Source organism: Taurulus bubalis (genome assembly GCF_910589615.1).
Source record: "Taurulus bubalis genome assembly, chromosome: 15".
Taxonomy (NCBI): domain Eukaryota; kingdom Metazoa; phylum Chordata; class Actinopteri; order Perciformes; family Cottidae; genus Taurulus; species Taurulus bubalis.
In genome coordinates this window covers 11,530,450-11,558,315 of record NC_136603.1, presented here as the reverse complement: position 1 = coordinate 11,558,315, position 27,866 = coordinate 11,530,450, and the positions used below count along the sequence as shown (strand labels likewise).

Sequence of the window (27,866 nt, the reverse complement as noted above, 5' to 3'; positions counted from 1 at the left end):
GGACGGTCACTTACAGTGCAAAACCATCGCAGAGATGTGCCTGGCAATATTTGTTATCGATGCACTTCTGTTTAATTGTTTGACAAGCGGCTAAGCAGCAGTCTGAGCAGCACAATGGATGCACAGCCAGCAGAGTGCTTTGATTTTCATGTTCTCCATGCACAGACCTCACACATTGTTCTCCCTGCTCGGACACGCCGAGGTCCCCAAAGCCCCGGCTTGTCATGCCGCCTGAACAGCAGGTGCAGCTTCTCTCAAACCTGAGGCGAGCTGAAAAGGGAGTCGCTTCCATAATGGAAGATAAGCCGATGCAGCCTGGACATTGTATTCAATGGCCAGGCTGTTACAGGAAGAGGCGTATGGTGCGCTGTGGGAAGAGCCACCTGGCGAGGGTGTGGAGAGCCAGGACTGGTTAGGATGAGGACAGAGCGGTGGGGGAAGAGAGGTGAGGCGAGGGATCAGGCGCTCAGGGTCATGTTACGGAGCAGCCACTGCTGAGCGCGGCTGCCGTTGCAGTCTCTCAGGGTGGGAACCATCTTGTCCTCCTCGGACGGCATGTCCAAACACTGGTTGCTGTTCACATGCAGCAAGGTGAGTCGCTGGAGAGGGAAGGACGAAGACGCAGGCAATTAGATGTGAACACGGTACATATGTACAAACATAATATTTAATATGAGACCTATTTATTGTTAAAGCTTTTCAGTTATAATTTCCCTCTATCCTGCCAGTACTTCTGGAGAAAGTTGAATCCACCTGGATGACGAAGATGAACCTGAACAGACACAATTCCAAATATTGATTTCTCACATTTCACAAAAATACCCTTTGAAACAAGTAAATGGCCAGAGCTTGTTACACTCAGTAGCTGGAGCAAGGAAAAAAATCAAGGGTGCAGGATGTTCAAGTTGAGAAAAAGCCTGAGTCTTGCCCCTCATACAACACAACATGTACTGAGGTGAATGTTGTGAGGCTGTTGTCGGTGGGGAGACTGTTGTCCTGGCCACTTCCCAGGAATGTTTTCTCTGTGAATGATTGTTGAGCATCAACATGTTTTAAAAATAAAACTAGCTGCAATATTTTGGACATTTTGGATCGTTGCTGTAACGAAAAAGGTTTGCTAGTAGCACTGATAAGCAACTCCTTTTAGTCTGCAGCTCACAGTCAGCAGCTGTCTGTTACTTTCGGCTCAGGGTTTTAGTTTGGTGTTGGCAGCCCAAACCGGGGATAACATGCCGGCAAACATTGGACACAGAGGTGCAATCAGATGGTGGGACAGCAAGAGCAGGCCAAATTTACTAACAGCTTAAAAATGTGGCCACCCTTGAAATGCCCAAAGATGTCAGACCAAGAGGACTAATTAACAGATGTGTTCTCATCCTAACTCTGCAACAAATGACTTTTTGGGCACTTGGGGGCAGCAGAAACAAGCTGTGAAAACAACATTGACACATTATCTTCTTTTGAGACAATATGGAGAACATTACCTTTTACCACATCAGAGTGAGTACAACATTATCATGCAGTTCTTTGTTGTGTTTCTGGTGAGTTGTATGTACACGATTCCCTGTCCTTTTAGCTCCGTGTTGAGTCTCTACCAACTCCTGAGGACATTCTCTGACTCTTCAGCTGCTTTGCAATCTAAAGACGTTATACTTGATATAGTGACACCTTCAAGTGACCTTTAGCTGACCTGTGTATATGTGTGAATTAACATCTGAATGCTAATATTTGTTATTTATTAGCAAAACATAAATTATGGTCACTTTTTCTCGCATTAGGACTGAAACAATGTTCACTTCACCAAAACAAAAGGTTAAAAGAACATAACAATCAGGCTCCCTGTCACATGCATCATGTCTTACTGGGACACTTTAATAGAACACAGCCATTATTTATGTTATAAGTAACACCTTCAGCCGATTGTCACAATTCATACTCCAACTGTGTAATCAATATACTGTAATTGATAGTTAATATATAAGAGCATAACTGTCTCAGGTAATGAGATTCATATTCGTAAAAGGTGAGAGTTTACTCTGGAGTGCACCACGTCCTCTCAAATGCATCACAAACCAGAAAAGCCAGAAGACAGAACAAGCTTGTTTAAAATGTCCAGACTGGAAAAAGACACCTATTGTGATAAGCTGAACTCAAGCACCACATGAGCAAGTACCACAGAAATCTATGGCTATCTGCCACAAAGGCTGCAGAGATAACACCCCACAAACAACTGGAAGAGAGCTCTCAATGGCCTTGATTAACCATTTATGTTCATCGCCTCAGAAGTAACACGCTTCCGCAATTTTGCTGCTCTCTTGAGTTGCTTTTTTCGCCCTAATGTTCCCATGCAGAGAAGGAGATAAGCTGAAGTTGCTTTTTAAGAAGAAGCAGAGCCACTGCTGAAGAAAGGCATGGCAATAAACAGAGAAAATTATGTTAAAAATCTAATTGTAGGTGCTACTAAGACTTGGACTTCATTATTCATGAGGTTTTCGAAGGAAATGTTTGTCATAATATTCTATGACATCACCATAAAAACAAGTAATCATTGATCAAAATCCTCAAATTAAATAAAGCAATTAATCAGTATGTTTTAATAAGGTTCTTTTAATTTAGTCTTAATAAATTGAAGTTGTCAGTGCGCACCTCCCTTTGTGTAAGACTAGGGGAGAGCAAACAGGTTTTGACAGCAGTGAAAATGTTGTTTTTGAAATGCTGAAAAACAACAAATATGAATTGAAGCAAAATATCTTGTTAGATAATTGTCTTCTTTTAATTTTGGAAATAATAACATCTACCTGTTTTTCAAAAGATGTTGGCTATTGGACTATACAACGCTCTGGAGGAAATGTTTGGATCACACAAGTCAGAAACAATCCCATACAGCCACCACTGGAATCTAATTCTACAAATAGCATAGTAATAATAATATGAATATATAATATGTATAAACAGAATTAATATAAATGAAAAAAAAGACATTTTCAATGTTGATCTAGAGTTTGGATGTCAACGTTATGAATGACGCTTTGAACTCTCCGGTACAGCCCTAAACAGGACACCTTTATGCATTGCAATGCTTGTAAGTGGAGGGACTTAAAAAGTGCAGCACAAAGTATCACAAAATAAGAGATAACCTCAGTTTCACCAGTGTGCACCCTGTTATCGCGGAACTAAACAGCAGTGCACATATGAGAAATAGAAAATGCATGTGAACATCTATAAACACAGTAAACAGCAATATTATTGCTGCTTACTGTGTTTATAGATGTTCACATGCATATTATTTGTCTTGCCGTTGAGGAATAATTCTTCATTAAAATAAGCTTGTGCTTTGACTGTTGACAGAGGGCATTCAGACTAATGAGCACACAGAGACGCTCAGGCCATGTTTGATCTGAAGCTATAAAACACAAGGGCCTGACATTATCTGCCTGGATACAAGAAGTGCACGCGCACACACACACGCACACACACGCACACACACGCACACACACACACACACACACACACACACCTTTCCTGAGGTACACATTGCAGACTGCCCTACTGGGCACATTTGTTCAAACAGAACAAGAACAAAGAGAGCATGTGACGTTTGACCTTACACACCTGCCAAAAAACTAAAGAAAAGAACAATAAGTTAGCTGCAGACTACAGACTTTGTACTCCTCTTGTTTTGTGAAAAGATTTTATTTTTATCAGCTGCTTAAGGTAATGGGTCTGATTATCCTTTTTGCAGAAATGGCAAATGAGAAGGAGTAAAATCAGCAAGTACTTCTCTCTAAAGGCGTATTCGCACACTGAACTGGAGGTAGATCTAATCCATCAATCATTAATACCCGGCTTAGGCAATAATGAGAATAGTATTTTTTCATTTCATTCAAAGATCCAAACCTGCTCTCGTTGCAGAGATGGCAGAAGAGGAGTATAACGGTAGAGGATGGAAAAAACATTCCACATTTAATGAAAATAGCAAAAAAATGGAGGTCTTGTCCTTTGCTGGTAATTATTTCATGCCTCCTTTGGGGCAGAGAAAACTCCCATCTCAGCCTCCCAGCAAACCAACTAGCGTCTCCGGAGCCAGGCGCTGAGTGTGTACACAGCTGAGACCGGCTAATTAAATGAGGTTGGTTTCTAACCGTAAGTCCCGGTTGACGAACATTATCCTTTTGTCACCAAGAAGCACAGGGAACTTGCTGAAAGGCACAAGAGTTCCTGTTTGGCGTGATCGTGTGCTGACTCTGGTGATCTAGAGGGCTGGGCTGCATTTTTTTTTTGAGAAACAGAAAAGCTTTTGTCTCAAGGCAGAGTCAGGCAACAGTCTCATTTTCTCTAATGGTGCCCTTGCTCTTGTGTACTTGCTCTCCTCTGGTGCTGGCTATAGCACGAGGACCTCTGAGTGTGAAGAGCAAATCAGGCCATCTGACAGCAGGTCACTCTATACTGCCGCAACTCTGACACACACCAGCAGCCATGGGAGCTCCTTACCCAATTTACCGTGCTTGCACACGAAATCGGTGGCATGCTACAGTGAAATTGCTCTTTAGTTTTTTGAGAGACGCAACAGTACTGGACTCTGAGGTGCAAACAGCATATAACTCAGCAGAAAGGAGTAGCCGACGGAGAAAAAGACAGACTGGAAAAAGCAGGAGAGCAACAACACTGAAATTGACCGAAATGCTAAGCCCCAAAAAAACGTTCCTCACAAAAGTATGTAAATAAGCTGCAGGCCGAGTGGTGAAAAGCGCTGATAATTGAGATTCATTGGATTTACAATATGTGCATGGCACACAGTACACACAGCTGCTTCAGGCCAATAGGAGAGTGGCCTGAGAGGCCAGGGCCATGAAAGGCAGGTTCACAATAAAGGATCACTTCAAAAGAACTTGCAAACAATGGTTAGCCCATTTCAATTAGTCCTGCACGTAGATAATCAGCTAAAAATAAACACGTCCTCCTGCATCTCGGGCATCATTCACCAGATGCAGCCCGTCCAGTGGATAGCCAGTGGATTTTCATATCAAAATAAAAATGGAAAATAAATGTCAAATAAGATCTAATTTAGCATGAAGACTGGCTAAAGGTCTTGCAGATAGCATCTTATACACGGAACCATCTTGATGGGGCATTTGTCATTGCTCCATGTGCCTCTGCCCTGTCTTCATACGTTCCCCTGAAAGGTCACCGATAAAAGCTACTTAGTGCTTCCTAAAACAATTTGCATGCACATTCTGACTATTACCTGAAAGATCAACATCATAACAACATCTGCATTCATCGGCCCCTCACTGACAAAAACAAGAAAAGAACAAAGAAGGGCTAAAAACAGCTACAAAGGTGCCTACTGAAGCCAGAACAGGTCAAACTAATCCACTACTAACAATGCTCATGACAAACTACATCACTACTGAGCAGCTAAAACGACCACCAGCTTCTGCTCTCAGCCTAATGTGTGCTAACCTGCTCACCTCAGGCCCCACAGCTCAGAGGAAATAATCAGTGGGACTGAAGTAAAGGCGTCTAGCCACTTCCAGATGCGTGTAGTTGCGGAGGACCCAGGCCTGTATGGGACCTTTGTTACAGTGCTCCACTGTGGGGCCGTAGGTGCCGTCATCCAGGCGGCTGATGGTCAGACATGATTGGGTGATGATGTGGAGGAAGGTGTGCTTCTGAAGTCAGGAGTGAAAGGGACAGATGGTAGTGAAGGTAAGTCCGAGAGTCATTCGTTATTGTTAAATTAATTTGTTCTCCACAGCCAGCTTTTACAGTTTAATGAGGTGATTTTTTTTGTGATTCAATAAGGAAAGATGTGCCACTTATTTAGGATGTTCAAATCCTGGACACAGATTGCACAGTCAGCGTTAAAGCTTTTAGTTCGGCATTAAATTCACATTATGAAACCACGTGTCTTAACCCTGAGCCAAATTAATACCATATCAATAATTGATCAAAACACCCTTAAAATACAACAATGTATTTATATATCTGTACAATACAGATATTAATAGTTTAAATTGGTTAGCGGTTTTGGTTTTACTCCCTTTTTTTGTCCCTTTTTTTGTCAATGTTATTTTATCAATTTATGAAAATCAAAAAGAAAATGTATTAATTGGACTACTATGCATTTGCTTCCCCTTTTGATTGGTTAAAACAAACTGTGGCGTTGGTGTTTGCTATATCAGAGCTATAGTAATAACGAGTTTCAGATTTGTAAATAGCATTTAGGGAACCCAAATGTAATGGAAATATGTAATATCATCAATGCACAGAATGCATGCAAAGTGTTAACATGATAATCTTACTGATCTCTACCCATATTATTGGAGGTGATATTAGTATGGAGTTGTTGTTGTTGGTGTTGCTGTTTTATATTTTGTACTTGTACTTGTTTTCACGTGATTTCCCCACACACCTGTCCAGTTGTGAGGACAGGAGAAAACTGAGGAACAAAGTCTTACATTTTGGCAGCTGACCGATTTTGAGGCTAAAACAACCCGACAACTCTGCCGTGGTAAACAATACAGTAATGAAATTGTTTGTCTACTTCCTAACGTAAAACTTCACATGTACCAAAATAAAAAGCAGAGCTGGATAAAATCTGCAGATTTTCTCATTTTAATTAAGGGGAATCATTTTGACTGCCTCAATGTCTATTCATGTGTGATTGTTGGACAGAGCAGAGTGAACACATTATTATTTCTGGCTGAAACAGTAGAGCAGGTAAAGAAGAGGGAAGGCGGTCTGTCAGGGTTGTGAATGAATACATCAGGAATATGGAGGGGTCAGGTATTCCTGTGAAAGTGAAACTGATGAGCAGATGAAATGTTAATGGTACTGTAGTCACACAGGAGTCGGTCCCCGTCCATCACACCTGGGCTTAAAATAAGCTTTGCCACTGTCAGCGGTGAAAACCTCAATACAGCAGAGACCAGTCCTCTTAGTTTATGAATTATTCAGTTTTCTTTCCATATTAAGAATGCACCCAGAGAACAAAGTGTAATGAAAGGATTTCTCCAAGGGTTTGTTCGCTGCTTGATGGAAAGGCCTCCCGGTTTCCTCTCCTTGTCATACCTACATGTCAGCGATAGGACATCTCAATCACTGAGAGAGGAAACTGTATTCAGTGCTTTTCTAACCGTCTCCCAGAGGTTTAAAAAGAAAACACATACATTGTTAATATAAAAGATGCTTTTTGTGTTGTATAATCCATAATGTGCTTTGAGTTCTGAGTCAACAGGGGTGGAGGAGAATATTTTTGTTGTCCTAGGGGACTCAAAATGTCTCCATGCAACATCTGTTTCTGTCTTTCATTGAATAATGACATTGTAAGAATATTACAGCTTGCATAACCAGGAATATTAAGTCAAATGTACCTATGCTGGTTTTTTGGCATTGACATTCATCTAATCTTTGTTTTCATTGGCGTGCTACTATAAATAAACAATGAGTCACTCACACATGTATATGTTGCGTAAATACAGTAGTGTCTTGCCAAAGTGCACATTACAGGCCATAAGATCTGTAATGTGCCACACGGCATTGCAGAATGCATTGGGATTAGCTTTGTTTTTCAAACTGGCAGGTTTCTATAATTTTGTACACCCATTATTTTAAATATATGGAAGATGAAATAGCAGCAACAGCACAAAAACCTACACCCTTCAGAATGACCATACAGGGGAATCAACACTTCTCTGAAGAGAGGTGTTGATCAACAAATGATATATATATATATGTCTCATTTATTTTTGTTTTGCAGAAATGGTGTGTTAGACTGCATTTGTTTTAGGTATATGGACTGTCGTGTATTTTCTTTGCTGACTGTTTTTGTAATGAGTCAATAAATATAATTACTTTTAAATAAAACAGCAGGACCAAAATCAATTTAAAGATTCAATTTCAATCCTCTGCCAAAAAATAATAAACCATATATCATCTACTCTACTAACACTTACACAGAGATCTGGGGTAAATCACAACACTCAAATCACAGGACTCAAACTATGGAGCAATATTCAGGGGCAATGACTCGAACAGCTTACCTCAAAATCATATTCCCACTTGCCAACATACTAAGTGAAAGGAGAGAACATGAGAGGAGAGACACAGATGCTGGGGTGGAGAAAGCAACTTCTGTGCAGCTAAATAAACTGACACCCAGCACCATCTGGTGGCAGAAAACAGGTACGGTGTTTCCTACTTTGTACCCAAATCCTCCCCAATGGCACTAATAGCAAACCAAATCAATCAGCATTTCATCAAAGTAATTTTTCACAACATCAGGCATCAGGAAGCAGAGCAAGGCCGTCTGGTTATGGATTATTTGGCTGCTATGGGGAATATGAATCCTACCTCGGCGTCGTACTCGAACATCTGATTGCCCTTCATGTGGTGACACTTGAGCATGACGACAGGTCCATTGAGGCGGGAGACGTCCAGACAGAGGTCGTCTGTCCTAATTTCTTTATCCGCCGTGTAAGAGAACACCTGGAAAAACAGATGTCTCTCTCTCAGAAGATGAAACATCAACATCATGGCTAAATGTGTATAATCAATGTGCTGCAAAGTGTCTTTGATGAAAGGATATGTGAATGAGGTGCGCAGACTTTTTCTGGATTTTATTTAGATTTATAGTCCTCGTAGTTTTTGTGGAGCCAAGTCGAATTTAGATTTTCTGTACTGTACAAAATGAGGAGAGCTTTAGTGCTATCTCTCCCCTTTTCCATGTTTTTCTGTTATCTCAGGGTTAAATAGAGATTCTGTCTCATGATGGGCAGCTACGCGCAACGTCGCATAACGGGGTGCAAGGACAGAGGGAACAAGGATTAAACCAAAGTACAATCAAATTCTTGGCACTAAGCATACTTCACAATGACCCACAGCATGGAGCCAAATCAACAAAGGACTTTAGAGTCGACAAAGAAAAACTTGGCAAAAACCCCAATTTGAATTGAAAATCTGTGGATTGACTTAAAAGTTGGCAATTCACACACACTTTGCGTCCAACCTGATTGAGCTCAAGCTTTCGAGCCAAGACAGAATCCTAAAGCTCATGTATCCAGGATGAAGCGGTATCAAAGGCTCGGCTTGTTCAATGTTAATCGAAGAGAGATGTATTCTACATTGCACTTACAAAAAAATACTTCTAAAAGCACGTTGTGTGCACATAGTTTAAAAGCAGAATACAGACTACAAACAATACATATTCATCACCTGGTTTCCACCCATGCCGTGACAGTTGAAAAAGCCAACTTTCTCGTTCTCCTTTCTTCCCATGTTGTCCACACACTGGTTGGTCTCAACATTTCGGATCTACAGGCAGATAATTAGAAGGGAAAAAAACTATTAAACGTTACTTTAATTCTAATTTTAAATTAACTTCTGGTCTCTTGACGGGCTAATTTCATACTCATTAGCAACTTCACCAAACAGAAGCCAGCCAGATCCTGTTCTATATTTCTCATTAAAAGTTAATCATCTCTTTTACAACCCCTTTTCTCTGTTGTTTTTTCTGAATGTCTTCTTCTTTATTGCTACTCAGTTTTGATATAATATGATCTTTTAGTGATACGCTTAGATTTTACATTATTTATGATTTTATACTATTTTCCGGTTCCAGCTTTTTTTTCCATATATAATAGTAAACAAAACAAGACATTATTCTTTACTATAATAAATAACTGATCACACACAAGTCAAAGCCTTGGAAAATGTTGTGGAAACTTTCTTGACACGTTTGAAGTGGCAGAAAAAACTGACAGCGGCCACCACAGCCAATCAAATGTAGTGTAAGCCCAAAATAATCAAACTAGTGATTTATTTTCTGGAACTGGAACTGCAATCATGAAAAAAATTTGGCCATAGTCCACTGTTTGATTCCAAAATAATTTAACAATATCAGCTAAAAAAGCTAGAGCGATTGATCAAATAAACAAATAGTTGTTTGACAGAATATTAATCTGTAACCATTTTGATGACCGTATTGGTAATTTTATAAGCAAAAATGCCAAACATTAGCTGGTTCCAGTTTCGTAAATGTGAGGAATTGAGGCTTTACTTTCTCATATATCAATGTAACCTGATTATCTGAAGATGCCTGGGAAATTGCAGGCATTGTTTATTTATTTTTTTGACATTTCAGAGACAAAATTATCTAATCGTTATTTAAAGCCCTAGAAATCGTCTATATAACATACATTGTGTCGCCAATTCAAATTCTACCCATTATCTTTGCTTGTGAAGATGGAATGGATGAAAAGTGATCTGGCTGCACAGCCTCAGTAACCCCTCTCACTGACTTCACAGTCAACTCAGCTTTCTAAATTCACTCACACATTCACAGAGCTAAAACTGAGCTTGCTCTGTATGTCGTCTGAGCGACTTATTATGCCCCTCACGCAGGAACAGAACGCCGTTCATAATTAAGTGATATAAAACCTAATGGTCTCAGCTGTTAAAGAAATGCTGACTGTGTGTTATGGAGGATGATAATCAGTCGGGAGAGGTCTGCTTTAGAGGAAGATGGGAGCTGAGGTGCTGCAGTGGCGAAAGAGAAAGAGAGAGAGAACCAGCTTGTACTGCAGTACAGCAGAGCAGCACAGATTAAAATCCTCTCATCCTCAGCTGTATGAATGTTGGAGGATTACGAGCTCATTTCACCATGAGTTCTGCAACTGGCATTACTTTTAAATGGCTATCGTACAGACAGCACGCTGCATGTCAGTGCTGCTGACTGTACGCCGTCGACAAGGCGCCATGGGCGTTAAGAGGCAAATTCAGGTCGCTTAAAAACTTTTCTGTGTGCAGGGAAACTAACTAATAAAAGGAACTAAAACTTCTATTATCTTGAAAACAATTAGCTATGAGTTCTCACGGTTCCGCTGCAAATTATCGCACAATTCCCACAATGCCCTTTCTAATTTCTAAAGAAACTACTTTGTATGTTTCATCTCTGCCTTTTAAAGGGATCATTTTATGAAAAATGCCCTCTGTTTTTTCAGATCTTTAGAAGAGGAGAATACATATTTTCATAATCATTTTTGAACAACACAAATCTTTGCCATGAGACTGTGTAGAATGTATGAGCCTTATCTCAGCTACCCAGCATTCATAGCAGAACTGTGTAAACATCAATACTGACTGCACGGACATCTACTTGTTTGTTTATGCTACGCGTTCAATACGAACAGCTGGGAATGTTTGTTTTCATCTCGTTTCGCTCAGCTTTTGCTGGATCCTGAGATTTTCTGATTTATCTCGCAGCGATATCGTCTTTCTGAAAACACAGCCCAGAAGCTACAAGGACATATCTGACTGAATGCAGAGGAAGGCAGCCTGCATCTATCATTTAGCCGCATTACGGGAGATCAGAGTATACGAGAAAGCGCATACTTCACCAAGTGAGTAGTATCTTCTTGGGATCTGGGAGTCTGGATAGATGTTCTCGAGATACCAGGAAAATGGTTTGCACTTCAAGGCCTCACGGAGGTCTTTACGGGAAGAAACGTCTCCGTAGTCCACCCGCATCACGCCTGCAGACGAAATATCAAGACAGGGATTTAGCAGTATCAGTGAGCATCATCAGTCAGTGTTTATCTAGTATTTACGTGTTTAAATTCAGAAAATAGAAGAACAGGCCTGATGTCCTGCACCACCAAGACTAAACACCAGAGGGACCCTTCATAAAATCTATATTTTTTTAAAACACTTTGCGCCATACCTGAAAATATAGGCTGTGTGGGTGGCCAGAGAAGGATCTACACATAAACACACAGAAATCACCTAATTTCTGCAACGACGGCATATGAGTAAACTAAGTCAAATTGGATTTAAACAAACTGCTCTTTCAGAAATGCACAAATGCAACAATTGTGAAATACTGTGTGCCATGATGCATGTTATTTTAGCCAACATAGAGACTGCATAATGTATCAGCCTTGATGCAACTGAAGACTGAGGAAGGATTAGACAGCGACTGGGCACAGACACTTACAAACACATTAGTCAGATGGTTTCTCCCCAGAACGCCTCTTAAGGACTCATAGCTTGCATGTAGATAGATCCAGGCTGATAGTTTATCATGAAAGATTGTGATTGCAATAAGGGGAAATACAATACAACCAGCCAACACGTAAGGGTGGTGTATTTATCTATCAAACAGGAGAAAGGCAGTGCAAACAGCACCTTCTGTAACACCTACAAGGCTTTACACTTTAAACTAGAAAATAGACATTTTGGCAGATGAAAGCTAAGAGCTGAAGGCCACTCTTCCTCCGCTGGTTCTCCATTTCCCCTTCAATCTTTCCCCCCTCTTTGTTGATAATGAGCATCACATGTAGCAAATGATGAATAACCTCTTTGATCTGGAAATCACCAGCGCACATGAGGGACGAGGATAGAGATGCACTTTTAATAGGATCACTAGATGCCACTCCCAAACTCAGCCTAAGCAACATACTGTGTTCCTTTGTGCCAATAAGTGAGGTCTGGCAGCAGCGTGGCCGAGATCATTCTCCCTAATGTCCTCAAGGAACAGACGGTCATTTCCGGCCCAAAATAAGCAAATAAAGACTCATCCATCACAACCGCGGCTCCGTCTGCAGCCTTGCCTGTAGGAGAATCCTGTACGACTGTGTGGAGGAGAAGGTCACAATTTGAGCCATGAGACCGGCAGATTACAGATGATCCCTCATAGGTTAGCTTGCATCTAAAACACTTAAACAGAGATTTCCGGGACACTGCTGTCCGCAAAAGGGTAATCACAATTCTAAATCGACAGATGGAGAGGTACTCATCTCTCAATCTGATCCTGCACTGTCCTATTGTTCCAGTTTGTCTGTGTGTGTTTGAGCTTTGTCGAGGAGAAGTCCGTGCTGGAGAGGAAACCATCTTTGACAAATTTGTTTAACTCAAAAGATCAAAAGGAGCAATTAAAAATGTGTCTGAAAAGAAGAAATGAATTAATCCCAGTTTGGAGATGACAAATGCAGCATTCAACTCCAAATGAGAGAAAGAGTAAAAGGAGAAATATAAATTCTTAAATGAGCTAGATAAAAGTCTCATGCCAGACAATGAAAGAATCAAAGAGAGCAGACAAGTCTTTCTTTTTCACACCAATTTGCAATTCTTTTATCAGCGAGCGCATAAGCAGCAAAGAGGGGCGAACGTCAATTAAATCCCTGACTGAACTATGCATTCCCTGAAACTTGCAACGATTCATTTTAGAACTGCCATCCGCGTGTGACGCTACTATTCCAGAGGCAGAAAGATGCAGCCAGACAGTGGCTCCGCGGCTCTTTACCTGGTGATATGATATAGAAGAAATCTTTGAAATCATCCATCCAGACTTCAGCCAGGCGCCTGTTGTTTTTGTTGATGACTTGGCCCGTTCCTCCGGGGAAACTGTATGGGGTGGCCTTCCGGAAAACATGGCCCACGTGTGAACATGTTACTATTTCCAACGAGCCACCGCACTGCCAGATCTGCAGTCACATACACACAATGGAGCTTTATATAGCGCGTGAGGCATGGCAGCAGACAAATACATTCGATACAAACTGAATGTGGGTAACCTTCCTTATTTGACCGAGCCTCCATCCTTGATTCTCAGGTAACAAAGAAACGTTACGATGCTCTTAATCTGTAAGCAAGGAGGCTCAAGCAAATAAACAAAAGATCAGATTCTTCCCAAATACCTAGATTTTATGCGTTTTCTTATTCAAAATCTAGTTAAGATAAGAGTGGATGTGTATCAACTGTATGCCTGATTAAGAAAGACCGCATTACATAACTTGTATGCTCTTCTTGTGTTTTATCATTCATAAAGAGGTGCCTTTGTATCATTTGCTAATTTCTCTTTTAACCTCCTTTTATAGACCATGAGATGGAGGGAGTATTAAGCCTGGACTTTTTTTAGAAGGTTGTCACCGATGCCTGTTGTATTTTAGTAAAACACATGGTTTATTGTCAATCTGTGTCATTTCCATGCAAGTCGCAAGTGAAGCTGCAATTTAATCACTGTGCAATTTGATGTGAGCTAATTATTACATGCTGTCATTGGACAATAATACATTTTCAAGTCACAATTATCCTGGGAAAAATAATTGTGATTCACGATCGTATCCAGATAATCATAAAACTATGCTTAAAACTCTTAAAATGTCACTAACATGTACTGTAATTACATTTAGTTAAGAAACAAATACATGTATTACATGTGGTCATACGGCCCACCTGCATATATAAAGGATAAATGCATTTAAACATTGTGTGAGTCTGTTCTTTCTTACCAGATAATTCCAGATAAAAAAGAAAAATCAGGCTCTATTTTACACTTCTCTAACCTAATAGCAAACTATTTTTTAAGTCACTCCTGTGGCGATATTGTAATAGTGTTTTTATCGCAATCTGCAATCTGCAATAAAAATGTATTTTCTCTTTCCCTTCATTTTTCTCTTGAATCCCTCACTTGAATTTTAAGTGGAAGTGGCTATGATTCAATGAAAAGATGCCAGTGAGGGAAACATGGTTGCGATAAAGGGAGATGACATGTACCCGGTGACATCAACCAACTCTGGTGACATGATAACATCAAGATACAGACGCATCCTCCCCAGTCTGTCACTCACTCGAAAAGACATTTCCAGGTTCTCTCCTCCCCAAATATCCATCCCTGGATCGTAGCTTCCTATTTCTTCAAAGTATGACTTGTCTATAGAGAATAATCCTCCTGCCATGGTGGGAGTCCTGCAAGAAAAGCAAAACAATCCTTTTGCAATATTACTTTATTTATTACTTCATTTATTAGAACCTTAATTTAACTCATTAATTTAATTCAGAATATAATAAAAGACCAATTTGTTAGAAAATTTTAAACAAAGCCTCAGAGGGGTGATTACTTTCATCTTTTAATTCGTTCTATGTTAAAGTAGGCCCTTAATTAAGGATTGTGTTGGTTGCTGGGAGTGATTTGCATACAGATGACAAATTGTGCTTAGCTTGGTGTAGCCCAAAAAAAGGCAACGGCAAAGTTTCTGCTTTTCTATTATTAAAATAAATGAGCTCATACACACTTGGGCTTCAACAGAGCACAATCACAACTATCAGGATTATATTTAGACAGTTGTTTGCATCAGTGGGATACACAGAGGAAAAGATATCTATTTATACCAGCAAGATAAAAATGGCACTTTTCATGAGGAGTTTGGGCGGAGAAATCTCACTATCAACGTCTCCACAGAAGCCTGCTGCCGTCCCAGATAACACTCTTAGCTCAGATGAGAAACACTGAGAACTAACATCAGTTTGGACTTACAAATAAGTCTCTTCAACTTTTTTTGTGTAATTTGACCTCCTCTTTCTAAATCAAAATATATTACACAAATTAACAGTTTGATGTAAATGATGTAGATTGAGCTTTAAAAGAAGGACGTTGTATTTGTGTACTTGACAGGCAGGGTTCTGTCCCCCTTGCGTCGATCCATCTCCCGCTGGGGAACTGGGTACCAGCGGAAATTCAGCTTCCAGTTGAATCCCCCATAGGTCATGTCTGAGCCTGCCATGTATTCAAACGTCTCGTCGCTGATGACGTCGATGATAGGGCAGACCACCGCTGACCTGAAAGACACAACAAAAAATACAGTGTAATATTCAATGCTTATATCAAAAAAATACAATACACACAAGAAAGGGAAATTAAATCCGATGATGGTTTGTGTTTTAAAGGTAATGGAAGCCAAGTGTTAATCTCAACACGGTTGCAACTAATGATTATTTATATTGTGGATTATTCTGTAAATGTATAATTTATTAAAATGGAAAGAATAGCTGGATGATTTTCAATCAACTGGATATTGACGCTAAAATAAAACAATGACAATGAAAAACTCAATGTAGATCAGAGAATACATGGGAAATGGATGAGCATTCGGACCACTCAAATCGCTTTCATATTCACACACTGATGGCACAGCCTTCGGAAGCAATTCTGGGTTCAGAATCTTGCCCAAGGACATTTAAGCATGCGGACTGGAGGAGCCGGGGATCGAACAGCCTAACGATTAGTGGAGGACCCGCTCTACCTCCTGAGTAACAGCCGCCATCGTTCTGACAAGCATCTTCAAATCTCTTGTTTTGTCTGGGAGACAGACCAAAACCCCAAAATTACAACGATATTAAATAGAGAAAAGCAGCAAACCCTCACATTTAAACGGCTGGAACCAGCGAATATCAAGCATTTTTGGTTGATTGATTAATCCATTATCAGAGTTGTTGTTGATTAATCTTTGTTTTAGGTCTCGACTCTAACACTGTATTACTTAATGTAGTTTAGATGCTACAGCATCAAATACAAAAATCTGCATCTGCATTTCTCATCTGTCTGTGCCCATAGTTACAGACATCAATACATCTGCAGCAGCATTCAGTAAAGGTGTAATGGCTCCATGATATAATAGTCTGAGTCATATGACACTGATTTCTTCCTGAGGGAAAATTAAAGCGTCTGACCTCAGATATGAGATGGATTGCAGGAGAATCGCTATCTATCCATTCATGTCACTCTCACAAATACACACCGCAGATACACACCTTATGTTTTCTTTTAAAAGGAAGTAGAGAAATCCGGAAATAATAGCTTAATGTTCTGATGAATAACACCATGTCACATTAAAATAAAAAATAAATCCCTTTTGTCTCTAATAATGTTCTTGTCCACTTTAATCTTGATTTAACCAGCCTCTACTAGCTCCAGTTTTAGCACAAATGAAGCTAGAGTAATTGGAGCTTTTCCTTTGAGGAAGCAGCAGAAGCAGACGATGCAGAATGAGTATCTTCTCCTATCAGCAGCGTCAGGCTCCAACAGTGTATTCATAACTGATAGTTTGCTGTCCCATCAATATTCAGACAGAGCTTTGGCTCAAGCACTCGATGATGCAACTGAAGTGAAATGTGATAATGCCAGTGTTATTAAAGCATGTTTCAGGACTGAACAGGCAAAAGATTAAAAAGATTGAAAATGAGAAGATCATAAGCACCCAGAGAGTAGAATCCAGTCCTTATTTTGCATTACTTCTTAAATGTCATCATTAAATTTGAATCATTCAGTGTGGCCCATTTTGGCTCCTACCTGTCCTCTTTGATGCGCGCCAGCAGGGGCTCCAGCCAGCCGACAGTACACTCGCAGTGAGCGTCCAGGAAGGTGATGACCTGCCCTTTGGTGGCGGCCGCGCCCCTCAACCTGGCTCTGATTAGACCTGAACGCTGCTCCATCCTCAGGATCCTCACTGGCACCTCCAGAGTCCGCGCATAGTTCTCCAGTTTCTTCTTCAGGAAGTCTGAAACAGAACCGGCATTTCAGAAAAGGTGCACTTGTAATGAAATTCAACATTGCTGAAATTATTTATTTATTTGTCAACTGAAACATGACTTGATTTTGAGAATTGTTGTAATTTTCCAACAGATGTTTTTTTGTCAAAGTCTAAATTTAAATTCTTTGGGTTTGTATTGTTGGAAAAATCTAAATAATGTAAACTTGAGCTCTGTGAAAGTATTATTACCATCACTACTATCACTATTTTTTTGATATATGTCATATCAAATAATTCATGTATTAATCGAGAATATAATCAGCTGATTAATTGATAACATACAAAAATTGTTAGTTGCAGTGCCGTGTTATTTTTCATACATTCCAAGCTCTGAGTTTTGTGTCCCATATCGTTTACATTGATCATCAGCCTACTCAAGCTCAACATGTACATCCATATACTCGATACAGAGTTAAACCGTGAGTGTAGACTTCCAACCTCGCTCGCTGGCATCGTCGACGAGCACAATCTCCACGAGCAAATGTCTGGGGGAGCAGTTGATGACACTGTGAACTGTCCGCAGCAAGGTGCTCCACGCCTCGTTGTGAAACACGATGACAATGCTGGTGTTTGGCAGTTCATCCGGGTATAGCTTGGTTTTACAGCTGATGGAGCAACAGTTAAAAACAAAATGAAATCAGTAAAGTAGAACTGAACAAAGCAAAGTCGAACCACAAGTATCGCTGAGTTCCAGGGAAGAGGAAAGTGAATTTAAAGCCCTGTCTATTTACGACTGCTCATGACAAATATCATATCTACTGTCTGAGTTTTGAGACGCAGTGCAATTCCACTTTCTATGATTGTTTCATTTTAACAGTTTCTAGATGAAAAATAACATTTTGAAGCAAAAAGTTATTTTTAATCATTTACTCAGCCGTAGTTGTTACATTCTTGTCAGGTCCCCTTGTCTCCTCAGGTTTGGAAACACTGTTTTACAGTTCTAACTAACAGATTGTTATAATTATAATGAACTATAACTGTCAGCCTATTTCATATTAAGTAAAAGAAACAAATGAAATCTAACATTGCTGGTCACATATTTTCCTTTAATCACATAGAATCCCACACATTTGCCGCTTGTAGCTTCTTTGAATATGAATGTTTTGAAGACACATTTTATAGACTAAATAATTAATTCACTCTACAAAACGGAAAATAATTTGTAGCAGCTAAACTGAACTAAACTATGACCAATGTAAAACCTGAACATAATCATGTTTATCTTAATACCTTAACTTAAAACATAACTGGTCTAAATATATTGGTCTAAGGCAGTGTTGTTTCCAAACGGTAGTCACAGTGGTTCTCTACACCCACAGCTCACTATATTAGATGAAAAGTGTCTGATAAGAGAGTGGTGCCCGCTGCTATCCAATGCTGCCGTTAGAGCAGAAACATTGTCGCACGAGATTCACTGACAAATATGTCCAAAGAAAGTAGGAAATGTAAAACCGGTGTTGACAGCTATGTCAGCACGTCCGTCAAAGCCAAAGACTGGTAATGTGACAAACTTTCGACGGCATCGCCGAGGTTGAGGTTGAATAAAGAATGAGCTGCGTTACAGAAGTGGAGGAGGTGGACGGCCTGGGCAGGAGGAAGGGTGACGGTAGGTGACGGAGGGTGAAAGAAGCCATTGGAGCAGACAGCATTGCTAGTTCAGTCCTGTCTATTCAAAGTGACAGCACTGACTGACACAACTAGGCCAGGAGGTTGCCTTCAAGACAAAATGTTATTGCCGTTCACAGGCAACGACCGGTAATTCTGCATGGCTCTGAATAATTTTACCACACAGCAGGATACATTTTGCAAAGCTAGGCTATGTTCTGCAATAAAACTGCTGTAATATTTATATTGAGAGAAGGATGTAGCCATAATGGACAGAAAAAGTGTTGCAATCAGCTGAATCTTCACTTTTTAATATAGGTCTTCATTTGCGCTTTGCAGGCACAATTATCTGTATATTTGCATCGCCACATTGCCAAAAGTCTTAAGCGTTGGTGTTTTCTTGGTATAAGCAAGATTTGCATAAAATCTGTGTAATGTAGGTGTGAAAAAAGACATTCTTGTGGCCTATTTCTCATTGTGTATCTGACTGGCAGAGCCTTTGGCATCCACTTAATGAAAGTGCTGTGGAGAACTTGTGTTCAGTTGGAATATTTAAACATGAATCACTTGGATAATGTCTCCGCAAGAGGCGAAAACTGGTGCATATCAGCCGCCCGAGACAAACACGCTCATGTTTCACACAAATTGCTCCTTGGATTTTCATTAAGTGCTCGAGTGGATCTTGAGTGACAGTAAACAAAACCTCACTCCCATTCTAATGTCAGGCCTAATGTACACAATTGAGCTATCTGATGGATTCTGCATTGAAACGGTGCCCATAATTAGAGATGTCTTTTCACATTAGATGAAGTTATTAAGACCAATAAAATCCAATGTACTCAACAAACTAAAAATTACTTTAATCATCTAACTAACATTGCTGACAGCATGTTATCTGCATCACTTTCTTCAACCCTGTTGAGACTCTTTTGACAAGAGAACGAATCCTTGCTGAGCCATTCAGCACATTTGTCTGAATACTGGAGCGGTTTCTAGTGAACTTGACACACAAGTCTGCATACATTAAGGAGTGAAATCCTTAGAAATAAAGACGAAACAAGCAGAAAGCATCAGACGAAATGTCATCGTTTTGATACAGAAACCACAGCGCCTTGCAATGTGTGACTGGTATGAAAGGTACTAACGTTTGCAGGCAGCGGAGGAGCAGGGCGAGGACTATGTCATGCTGCTCTGTTGAGAAGCGAATGTATGCGTGTCGAGGTGTTAAAAGAGTCAGTGGTGTGATTCACAGCATGCATCTGGAAGACACCCAAGCTTACGCACCCATCCAACCTCACGTCTGGCAGACTCCTGTTGAGTGCGATCATGTCGCTGGCCATCAGATTGAACTGGTTGATCTTAAATAGCTCCTTCATTTTCTCCTGGTTGTCCTTGGGGATGTTTACTGCTTTGCCCATCTCCCCCGGACCCTCATGGCTCCGAGATATCACCGCTGTAACATAGCAGAGGCAAAACAAAAGAATGTCTGATGAGAAAACAACCCCCTTATTGTTGTATTCTCACTAAGGAGGTAGGAAGTCATGTCAAACTGCATTGCACAATACATCATTTTGTATACAGACTATTCTTGATAAGGAAACCATTGGAGAGATGAACTATGTTATAAATGGGCACTAAATTACAAATGCTCCACATCTCTCTGAATGGGAGTACTGACTGACCTTGCTAAACCCAGTAGGTTGGCTGTTCCAACCATTGGAGAAAGAAAACAGTAGTGATGGTTTTTCAAAAACTGCAAACATGATAAATATGGTGCTGTTTTGACTAAATTATGCCTCAATAAGGAAAAAATTATCCACATAGTGGCTATATCTCAGAAATGTACTTCTTTGATCATTCATATAATCTGCTGTTCTGAGAAAATACATGTCTCTTTTATCTTTTAAATTGGTCTATGACAAAGGGAATGAACTACAATTCATTCTGAGAGAACCCTGTTTTATTGAAAGCATTGTGCAGGGTTTATTACCCGACTCTTAAAGCGGAGGAGAGTGCAGCAAAGCATGCTAGTTCTCTCTTTACACTCTGTAAAGTGTATTTTTCTATACTGGTAAAAAGCCAGCACACAGACTGCATTTTCAAGATCAATGTGCAAGTACCAAACGTGTGTGTTTTAAGATAAATTCATGTACTGGCAGCATGGACTGTATACAGGATGTGCACATATAAAAAGGGTTGTCAAAATGTTGAGATTTGGGAGAACGTAAAGCAAAATTATTTCTCAAGATACTACTATACTTCTTTGCTACAGTCAGATGCCTGCAAAACATCAGCATTGCTGCTGCTGCACCGAAGCAGCTGCCTTCACCAATGATAAATAACCTCCCACAGATTTATGACTGTGCTCTCTTTAATAATCTCTCAGAACAGAGGCAGTGATTTCCATGAAACCCCCTTTCACACAGTTCACATTAGCTGCACGGTCCCAGGTTAAGAGGATTCCCTACGACCCCTCGTGGAGATCTGCTGGATTGTTAACCTCGACTGATCTTACTCTTTTGTTTATGGTGCTGCTGACAATTTCCATTTGGATACAGGCTTAAATCTGATGCACAAAGCATAAGAGCTGGGCTGGATGATTGAACAAAGTGTCCATCAAACAGATGCTCAGCCTCTCCAATCCATCGGTCTATAGCTACGGATAAACATAGTATATGATTTTCCATGATTTTGCCATCAACACCAATCTGAGTCGCCTTTGCTTTGTTTGCCTTCACAACAACATAAACAACAAATCCTATAGACTATTTTAAAAGTGTAAAATTATATAGAAAGTATTTCAATCGGACTTCCATTGACAATGACTTGTAGCCTGTGGCTGTGGTGCTCGTTCTGTGAACACAACATTAGTAAGATCAGAGGTTTATGTTATTTAATAGGAAGAGAAGTAAGGAGAATTCTGCGTACCTCTCAACATTGACTCATTTGATCATTTCTATTGATCTGAACTAACATATTTAAGTTTTTGCAGCCGCTAAACTTAAGTGTAAACTATTCAGCATTAACAAAGTCTTGTCAAGTCTAAATTATTCGAGGTCTAACATGATCCGTATTACTCGCCTTTTACAAAGGATGTGTAAATGTAGAACTGAATTATTTACAAACATTTCAGCATCCTCCTAATCTAAAATGTAAACATTGTTGCACATGAACTGCAGTTGTTCATTGCATAATTTACTAGTTATGTGCAAACCCTTTGGTAGACCCTTTAAAAAAGTAATTTTATAAAACCTGGCTTTGTTTTAGTGTAACTGATTAAAACAAAAAAGATCACACAATATATTTATCACTTCACTGCTGTTGCACTTTCAATGTAATTTCTAGCAACGCAAAAGTCAAATGTAACTGACTTGAGAAGTATAGAATAATAAGAATCACATTTAGGATGAATTTTGCAAAAAGAAAAAAAAAATGCAGATTCTACTGGAGCTTTCCACAACAAATTGTCTTACATTTACATTGTTTACCTCTTTCACTCTTCATCTACACTAGATGCATGGCTCTAGGAATTGTCCGTCAACCGGGCATCCTCGTTGCTCAGGAACCGTTTCATCGATTGCCATGACATTTTGTACATGCATTAATTGTCCCCTGAGGATGAAACCTCTAGACTTAAAAGGATCCTCTGACTTTTCCTCTTGCACCCCCATGATACCATCATGACGCAACTATTGCCATCATGTTGGCCATTATTCCCTCAGGGTGAATAGTAATAATGCTTCATCTAATGCCATCATGTGGTCAAGATTTTTATTTTTATTTGATTTATGACTAAACACCCATATCAGCCTCAGCAAGACTTTGTGTTTGAAGCTACTCATCATGCTACCACACTAAAAGTAAACTACTATAGTGAGCATGGTAAACATATGTGCTAGATATCAGCACCTTCTCGTCATTGCGATCACATTAGCAGGCTGACTTTAGCATTTAGCTCACAGAAAGCTGCTAGCCGCTAGCATAGCTGCAGACTCTCCATTGTATTAACTAAAGTATGTCTTGTTTGTGGCTTTCAGTGTGTATTTAAATGTGATAGATTAAACATTTCAGTGAGGGGATACATCAAGGATCTCATACTTGCAAGAAAGGTTTTCTTTTCAAGCTTTAAACTTATTTTCTTACTTTTTATTTTACAGTATGTGTAATACCAAATGCTAGCATTTTTAAGCCAGTTATTTTTCTTGTAAAAGCTAATTGACTACTTCACTCCCTCATTGTGACTGTAAACCACTCAGATAAGTCCGATCGATTACATAAAGTCTAGAAATAGTCAAATAAATCTGGTTTTCTTAGCAACACACATATCAGAGGAGCCTTAGGAAACAAACTCTGTGGTTTTTCAAGCCGGACACAATCTCCTCCTGACACAGAGCATTCACTATAAAAGATGAGTGTGATCATCTGGGAAGAAAACAGTTGCTCTGTCTGTCCTCGGGTCAATCAATGTAATTCAATGTGCCTGCCTTCAGCTTTATTCCAAGCAATTACAGTGAAAAGGTTCCCTCACGCTGGCAGGTAATGAGTCTTCTGAGAAACGATCACTCACATTTCAGTGCTGAACAAAAATAAAGTGCCACAAGTCTCTCCGTCAAGCTGTCCATGATGTGATTAATTAGCTCGTAATTCTGACAAATTAGCAACGCGAGTGCAACTCTAGACGCTCCAAACAACATTTGCCACATATGGTACATGTTAGCCTTCTCGATACAATGTGTCATTATTGAAATGACTTGTGAGAGCTCAGCTGGATTCTTTGATTCCAGATTTCTCTTGTCAAGATGCACTCAAGACATGAATCTGCATGTAGATTGTTCTCTAGCGCTTTTTATTCTCATTTACTTTGCAGAAAAAGGTCTGTAATGGTGCACAGTTTGAGGCTCCATCTCAAGCATCACTCTCTTTCCTTCAAACGGTACCTCACCTCTTTCCCTCTGCTGCTCTGCTCCACTTTCTGACTGCGATTCGGACCCAGCTGGCATTTAGAATACATTAGAATATCAGAAAAGCTCCGTTGAACACAAAACCACAGCAGGCCATGAACAAAATGCCCTGCAGAGTACGGCTCCGCTGTCCTGATGAGCAGTGATGCACCGATATGTTCCCGATATCGGGCCGATAATGACCGATAATTAGCTGGATCAAATATCTGTGACAATAGGGCCAATCTATTCAATTCAACTATATGTTTAACTACTTCTTAATATGTTTAACTACTTCGGTATATTGTGTAATTTTAATTACTGTGTGGTTTTGGTACAAATTCTTATTCTCTTGCTAAATTTAAAAAGTGTACTCTTAAATTGTTCATTTTAAAGAATTTTTACCAAGTTGCTGGTGAATTATAATTTTTAACAATAGATAACAATTCAGTAAATGCCATTATTTGTTATGTTTTATAAAGATGTTGCCTTACACATACAATAATGATCTCAGACACTTTTACACAGTTAGGCATACAACTCAATAATTAAACACTTGGATTGAATCCTTATATCTGCCGATATCTGCCCAAAGCCCAGGTACCAGTATCAGGAATGAATAAGTCAAGTCGGTGCCTCCCTGCCGATGTGCACTTTAGTTATAACTGCAACATACTGTCTTTCTACACGACTCCCAGTGAGGTGATGCTCACATAAAGATTAGAGATTCAAGGTTAGGATCAGATGATTTGTATAACTGAAAAAGTATGAGTGCCTGGAGGGGTGGAAAGTCAAAAGAATAATTTACAGTTAGAATGCTATTTTTGTCTAAAAAGACTAAAAGTAGCTTTCTGCAAAACACCCTTTAGTGTCTTCTCACTCCAGCACGGTGAGCTATTGCACATTAATATAATTTAATTGCAATAAAAAAAATGCTCTAATGGATTTATTTGAAAGATTGTTTGTTTTGACTGTTCTCAATGAATGAACACAAGTTATATGTGTATATATATATATATATATATATATATATATATATATATATATATATATATATACATATATATATATATATACATATATATATATATATATACATATATATATATATATACATATATATATATACATATACGTATATATATATATATATATATATATATATATATATATATATATATATATATATATATACGTATATGTATATATATACGTATATGTATATATATATATATATATATATATATATATATATATATATATATATATATAAGCAAGCATATACTGTATATATATACAGTATATGCTTGCTTTGCCATGTAGACAGCTGTTGCTGGAATAGGCCGTCTCTCTGGCATGACCTGTGATTGACCAAAGTCTCCCATCACCAGCTAGATTCTCTAAAGCCTGCAAACAGAGCCAAGAGGAGATGCCAAAGTCTAGTTCTCTCAGACCACTTGAATTACAATATGGTGATTATGGAATTTTTGCCCAATGATGATAAAAACTATACAGCCGACACTAGCTTTAATGCTCACTGTAGCTGTATCCGGGTAGATTTCCGCAAATGTGCATGATTCAAACATGCACATTTGAAGTGGGCAAAACAATTGCAAAAAAGACTGAAGAAAGATTGTATAAAGGGCAGCGCTAATTTAGCTGCAATGTGGTGCAAAAGAACAGAGGACTTCACATAAACATGCTGCTGACAAGAACCTGTGGTGACATGGGTCTATGCAGCATTCTTTCCTTTACATATTATTATATTACTTTACCTTAGTTTGTCAAACAAACCTAAAACCTTACATAAACATAATGGGCTGGTCATAAAGTTAATTATTGTCAAACTGAAAAACACTGAAGTGAGCTCAGGAGTGCATGCACTAAACAGGAACTCATGGCAGACATTCTTGAAAAGGTTATTATCAACCTGGTAATGACAGTGTAGGATAGTGGCCCCCCTTGTTTAAAATGGATGTAATGGAGTAAAAACTGACTGGAAACCATCACGTCAGACTACAGGCTTGTGCTAGTCCTATTACAGTAAGTCAATGTTTAGCCCATCGTATTGGTTTTAACAGAACCATATATACTTTATAGTTCAGTCAGAGCCACAATAAGCAACAAATTAGCAGAAGTTTCCAGCAAGAAAGCTAAAGTTAAGTTAAAAGAAAAGGTAAGTTACTGACTACAGATACATACCTCAGTAGTTGGTAGAGAACACAAAATAAAGAGTAAATGATGAATGAACATTAGTCAGGTGGCCGGAAAATTGTTTTGAAAGCTGACTACAACCAGCTCAGCATGTGTAGATACTAGGAAACTGTTTTGCAAACAGGTTAGCCAATACTTTTACCTTGTTTAAAGAATGTTCTCCCTAGTGTAATGTAATAATGCACCTTAAGGATTCCATTCTCTTTGACTAAACAACTATTACATGGTGCGATATAGTACTGGGAGCATTTAGATTGTCTCTCAACGTGGCGATGGCTGAGCCGGGGGCTCGCAGCTAACAGTGCTAAAGTCTCATCACTCCACTCTTTTTCTTCGCAAATTTCCATATTTAAGCTATTACATAAGCAAAGTAACCATACATAATCCAATGTAACATGAGACTTTGCTATGGTAATCAGTCTCAGTAGCTGGCAGCTCTGCCTCATTCTAACCTTAAAAGCAGCTTAGCGAGCCTCTTAGAAACCTGCTTACTGCAGGGCATGTGAGGAAATGAACTCTGCTAAATAGTTACTGTGCTTTAGATTGAGCTCAGAAACATACACAAACTAATGCACACACAGAGATTGTTTCAAGGTTACAGTGCATATTAAAGGTAAAGTAACTGGATATGTATCAGTCCCACTAGACATATAGATTAATTATATCACAAGACAATTATACCAGAGCATTTTCATTTTCTTACATAAACAACCACAAATCATGTATTTGTGACGTTATTGTCGACAATTAAAAATGACATATTGTTCAGATCTTTCATGTTTTTCTGACCTTTCAGGCAAAGTTATCGCCTCAATGAACTTTATCATGTTAATAGGATTTGTAAATGTTGATGAAGATAATGAAGTTAAACATCCTGGTTAAATGGCAATGTTTTAAGTCTACAGCAGCAGACAAAAGTCTGTTTCTACAAGATCTAAATTGCAGAGTAAAGAACAAAATAAGATAATTATCTTCTGCAAGATCTAAAAGCACTTTTCTTAAGATGCTTCAAAATGTGGGTGTTCCCTGATTAACCTGATTATTTTGTAATACGAGTCTTCTAATCTATTTCATGTAATTCTAAATAAACACTAATGTAGTTGAGATTGTCTGAAGAAATCTTAAAATGTATTCTATATGATTTAATTTGAGAAATTACTCAACTTTATTACATATTCAAAAATCTATCGTCTATCATTGAAGGGACCAACTCCCTTCAATAAATCACAATTGAAACTGGACTTGATTTCCTCCCCTCAATCTTTCAGCCTAAACATGAATTAACATTTAAATCCAAGACATCTTCAAATCCACTCACTGTGAACCCCTTTCTTTTTTCCGTATTACTTTTTTTATAAAGAGAAACAGAATACTCACCTCGTAGGGCCGGGAGCAGCGAGCGGTCTTTCCTATCGTCACATTTGTTACACTCGCTGAAGTAGAGCAGCAAGAACACATCCACCAGCACCCACACTAAAGAGGTGGTCAACACCACCTTACAGTAGGCAAACCGGCGCATCACCTCCCCGGGACGTCAGCCAGGAATGGGAGGGTCACAGCAAGTGCTCAGGAGCGCTCAGCCTGCTTATGAGGCGTTTGAACTCTGGAGACCGGCTGAGGAAACAGGGAGGAGACAGAGCAGGTGTGACCAAGAGGCGTCATCCTAAAAGGAGAAAGAAAATACTGAATGAGAAGGTGGATTACTACATCTAATGACGACAGGAATCGTGATCATTAC

General features: G+C 39.3%; 1 protein-coding gene across 3 annotated transcripts; it reads right to left on the bottom strand.

The window, feature by feature from the left end:
* Positions 1-458: 458 nt before the first annotated feature.
* galnt13 (polypeptide N-acetylgalactosaminyltransferase 13) lies at positions 459-27,647 on the bottom strand (the record flags this gene model as incomplete). 3 transcript variants are annotated; one of them, XM_079231468.1, is made up of 12 exons in its annotated part: positions 5,487-5,672; positions 8,046-8,075; positions 8,356-8,490; positions 9,217-9,315; positions 11,395-11,534; positions 13,304-13,484; positions 14,631-14,748; positions 15,448-15,618; positions 17,129-17,336; positions 17,808-17,974; positions 20,259-20,427; positions 27,506-27,647. In XM_079231468.1, the coding sequence occupies 12 exons, from the start codon at positions 27,645-27,647 to the stop codon at positions 5,487-5,489; spliced, it is 1,746 nt and encodes a 581-aa protein (XP_079087594.1). The 3 variants fall into 3 exon arrangements, with proteins under 3 accessions (XP_079087596.1, XP_079087594.1, XP_079087595.1); XM_079231470.1 differs by lacking the exons at positions 5,487-5,672; positions 8,046-8,075 and adding an exon at positions 459-599; XM_079231469.1 differs by lacking the exon at positions 8,046-8,075.
* Between the last annotated feature and the right edge of the window lie 219 nt (positions 27,648-27,866).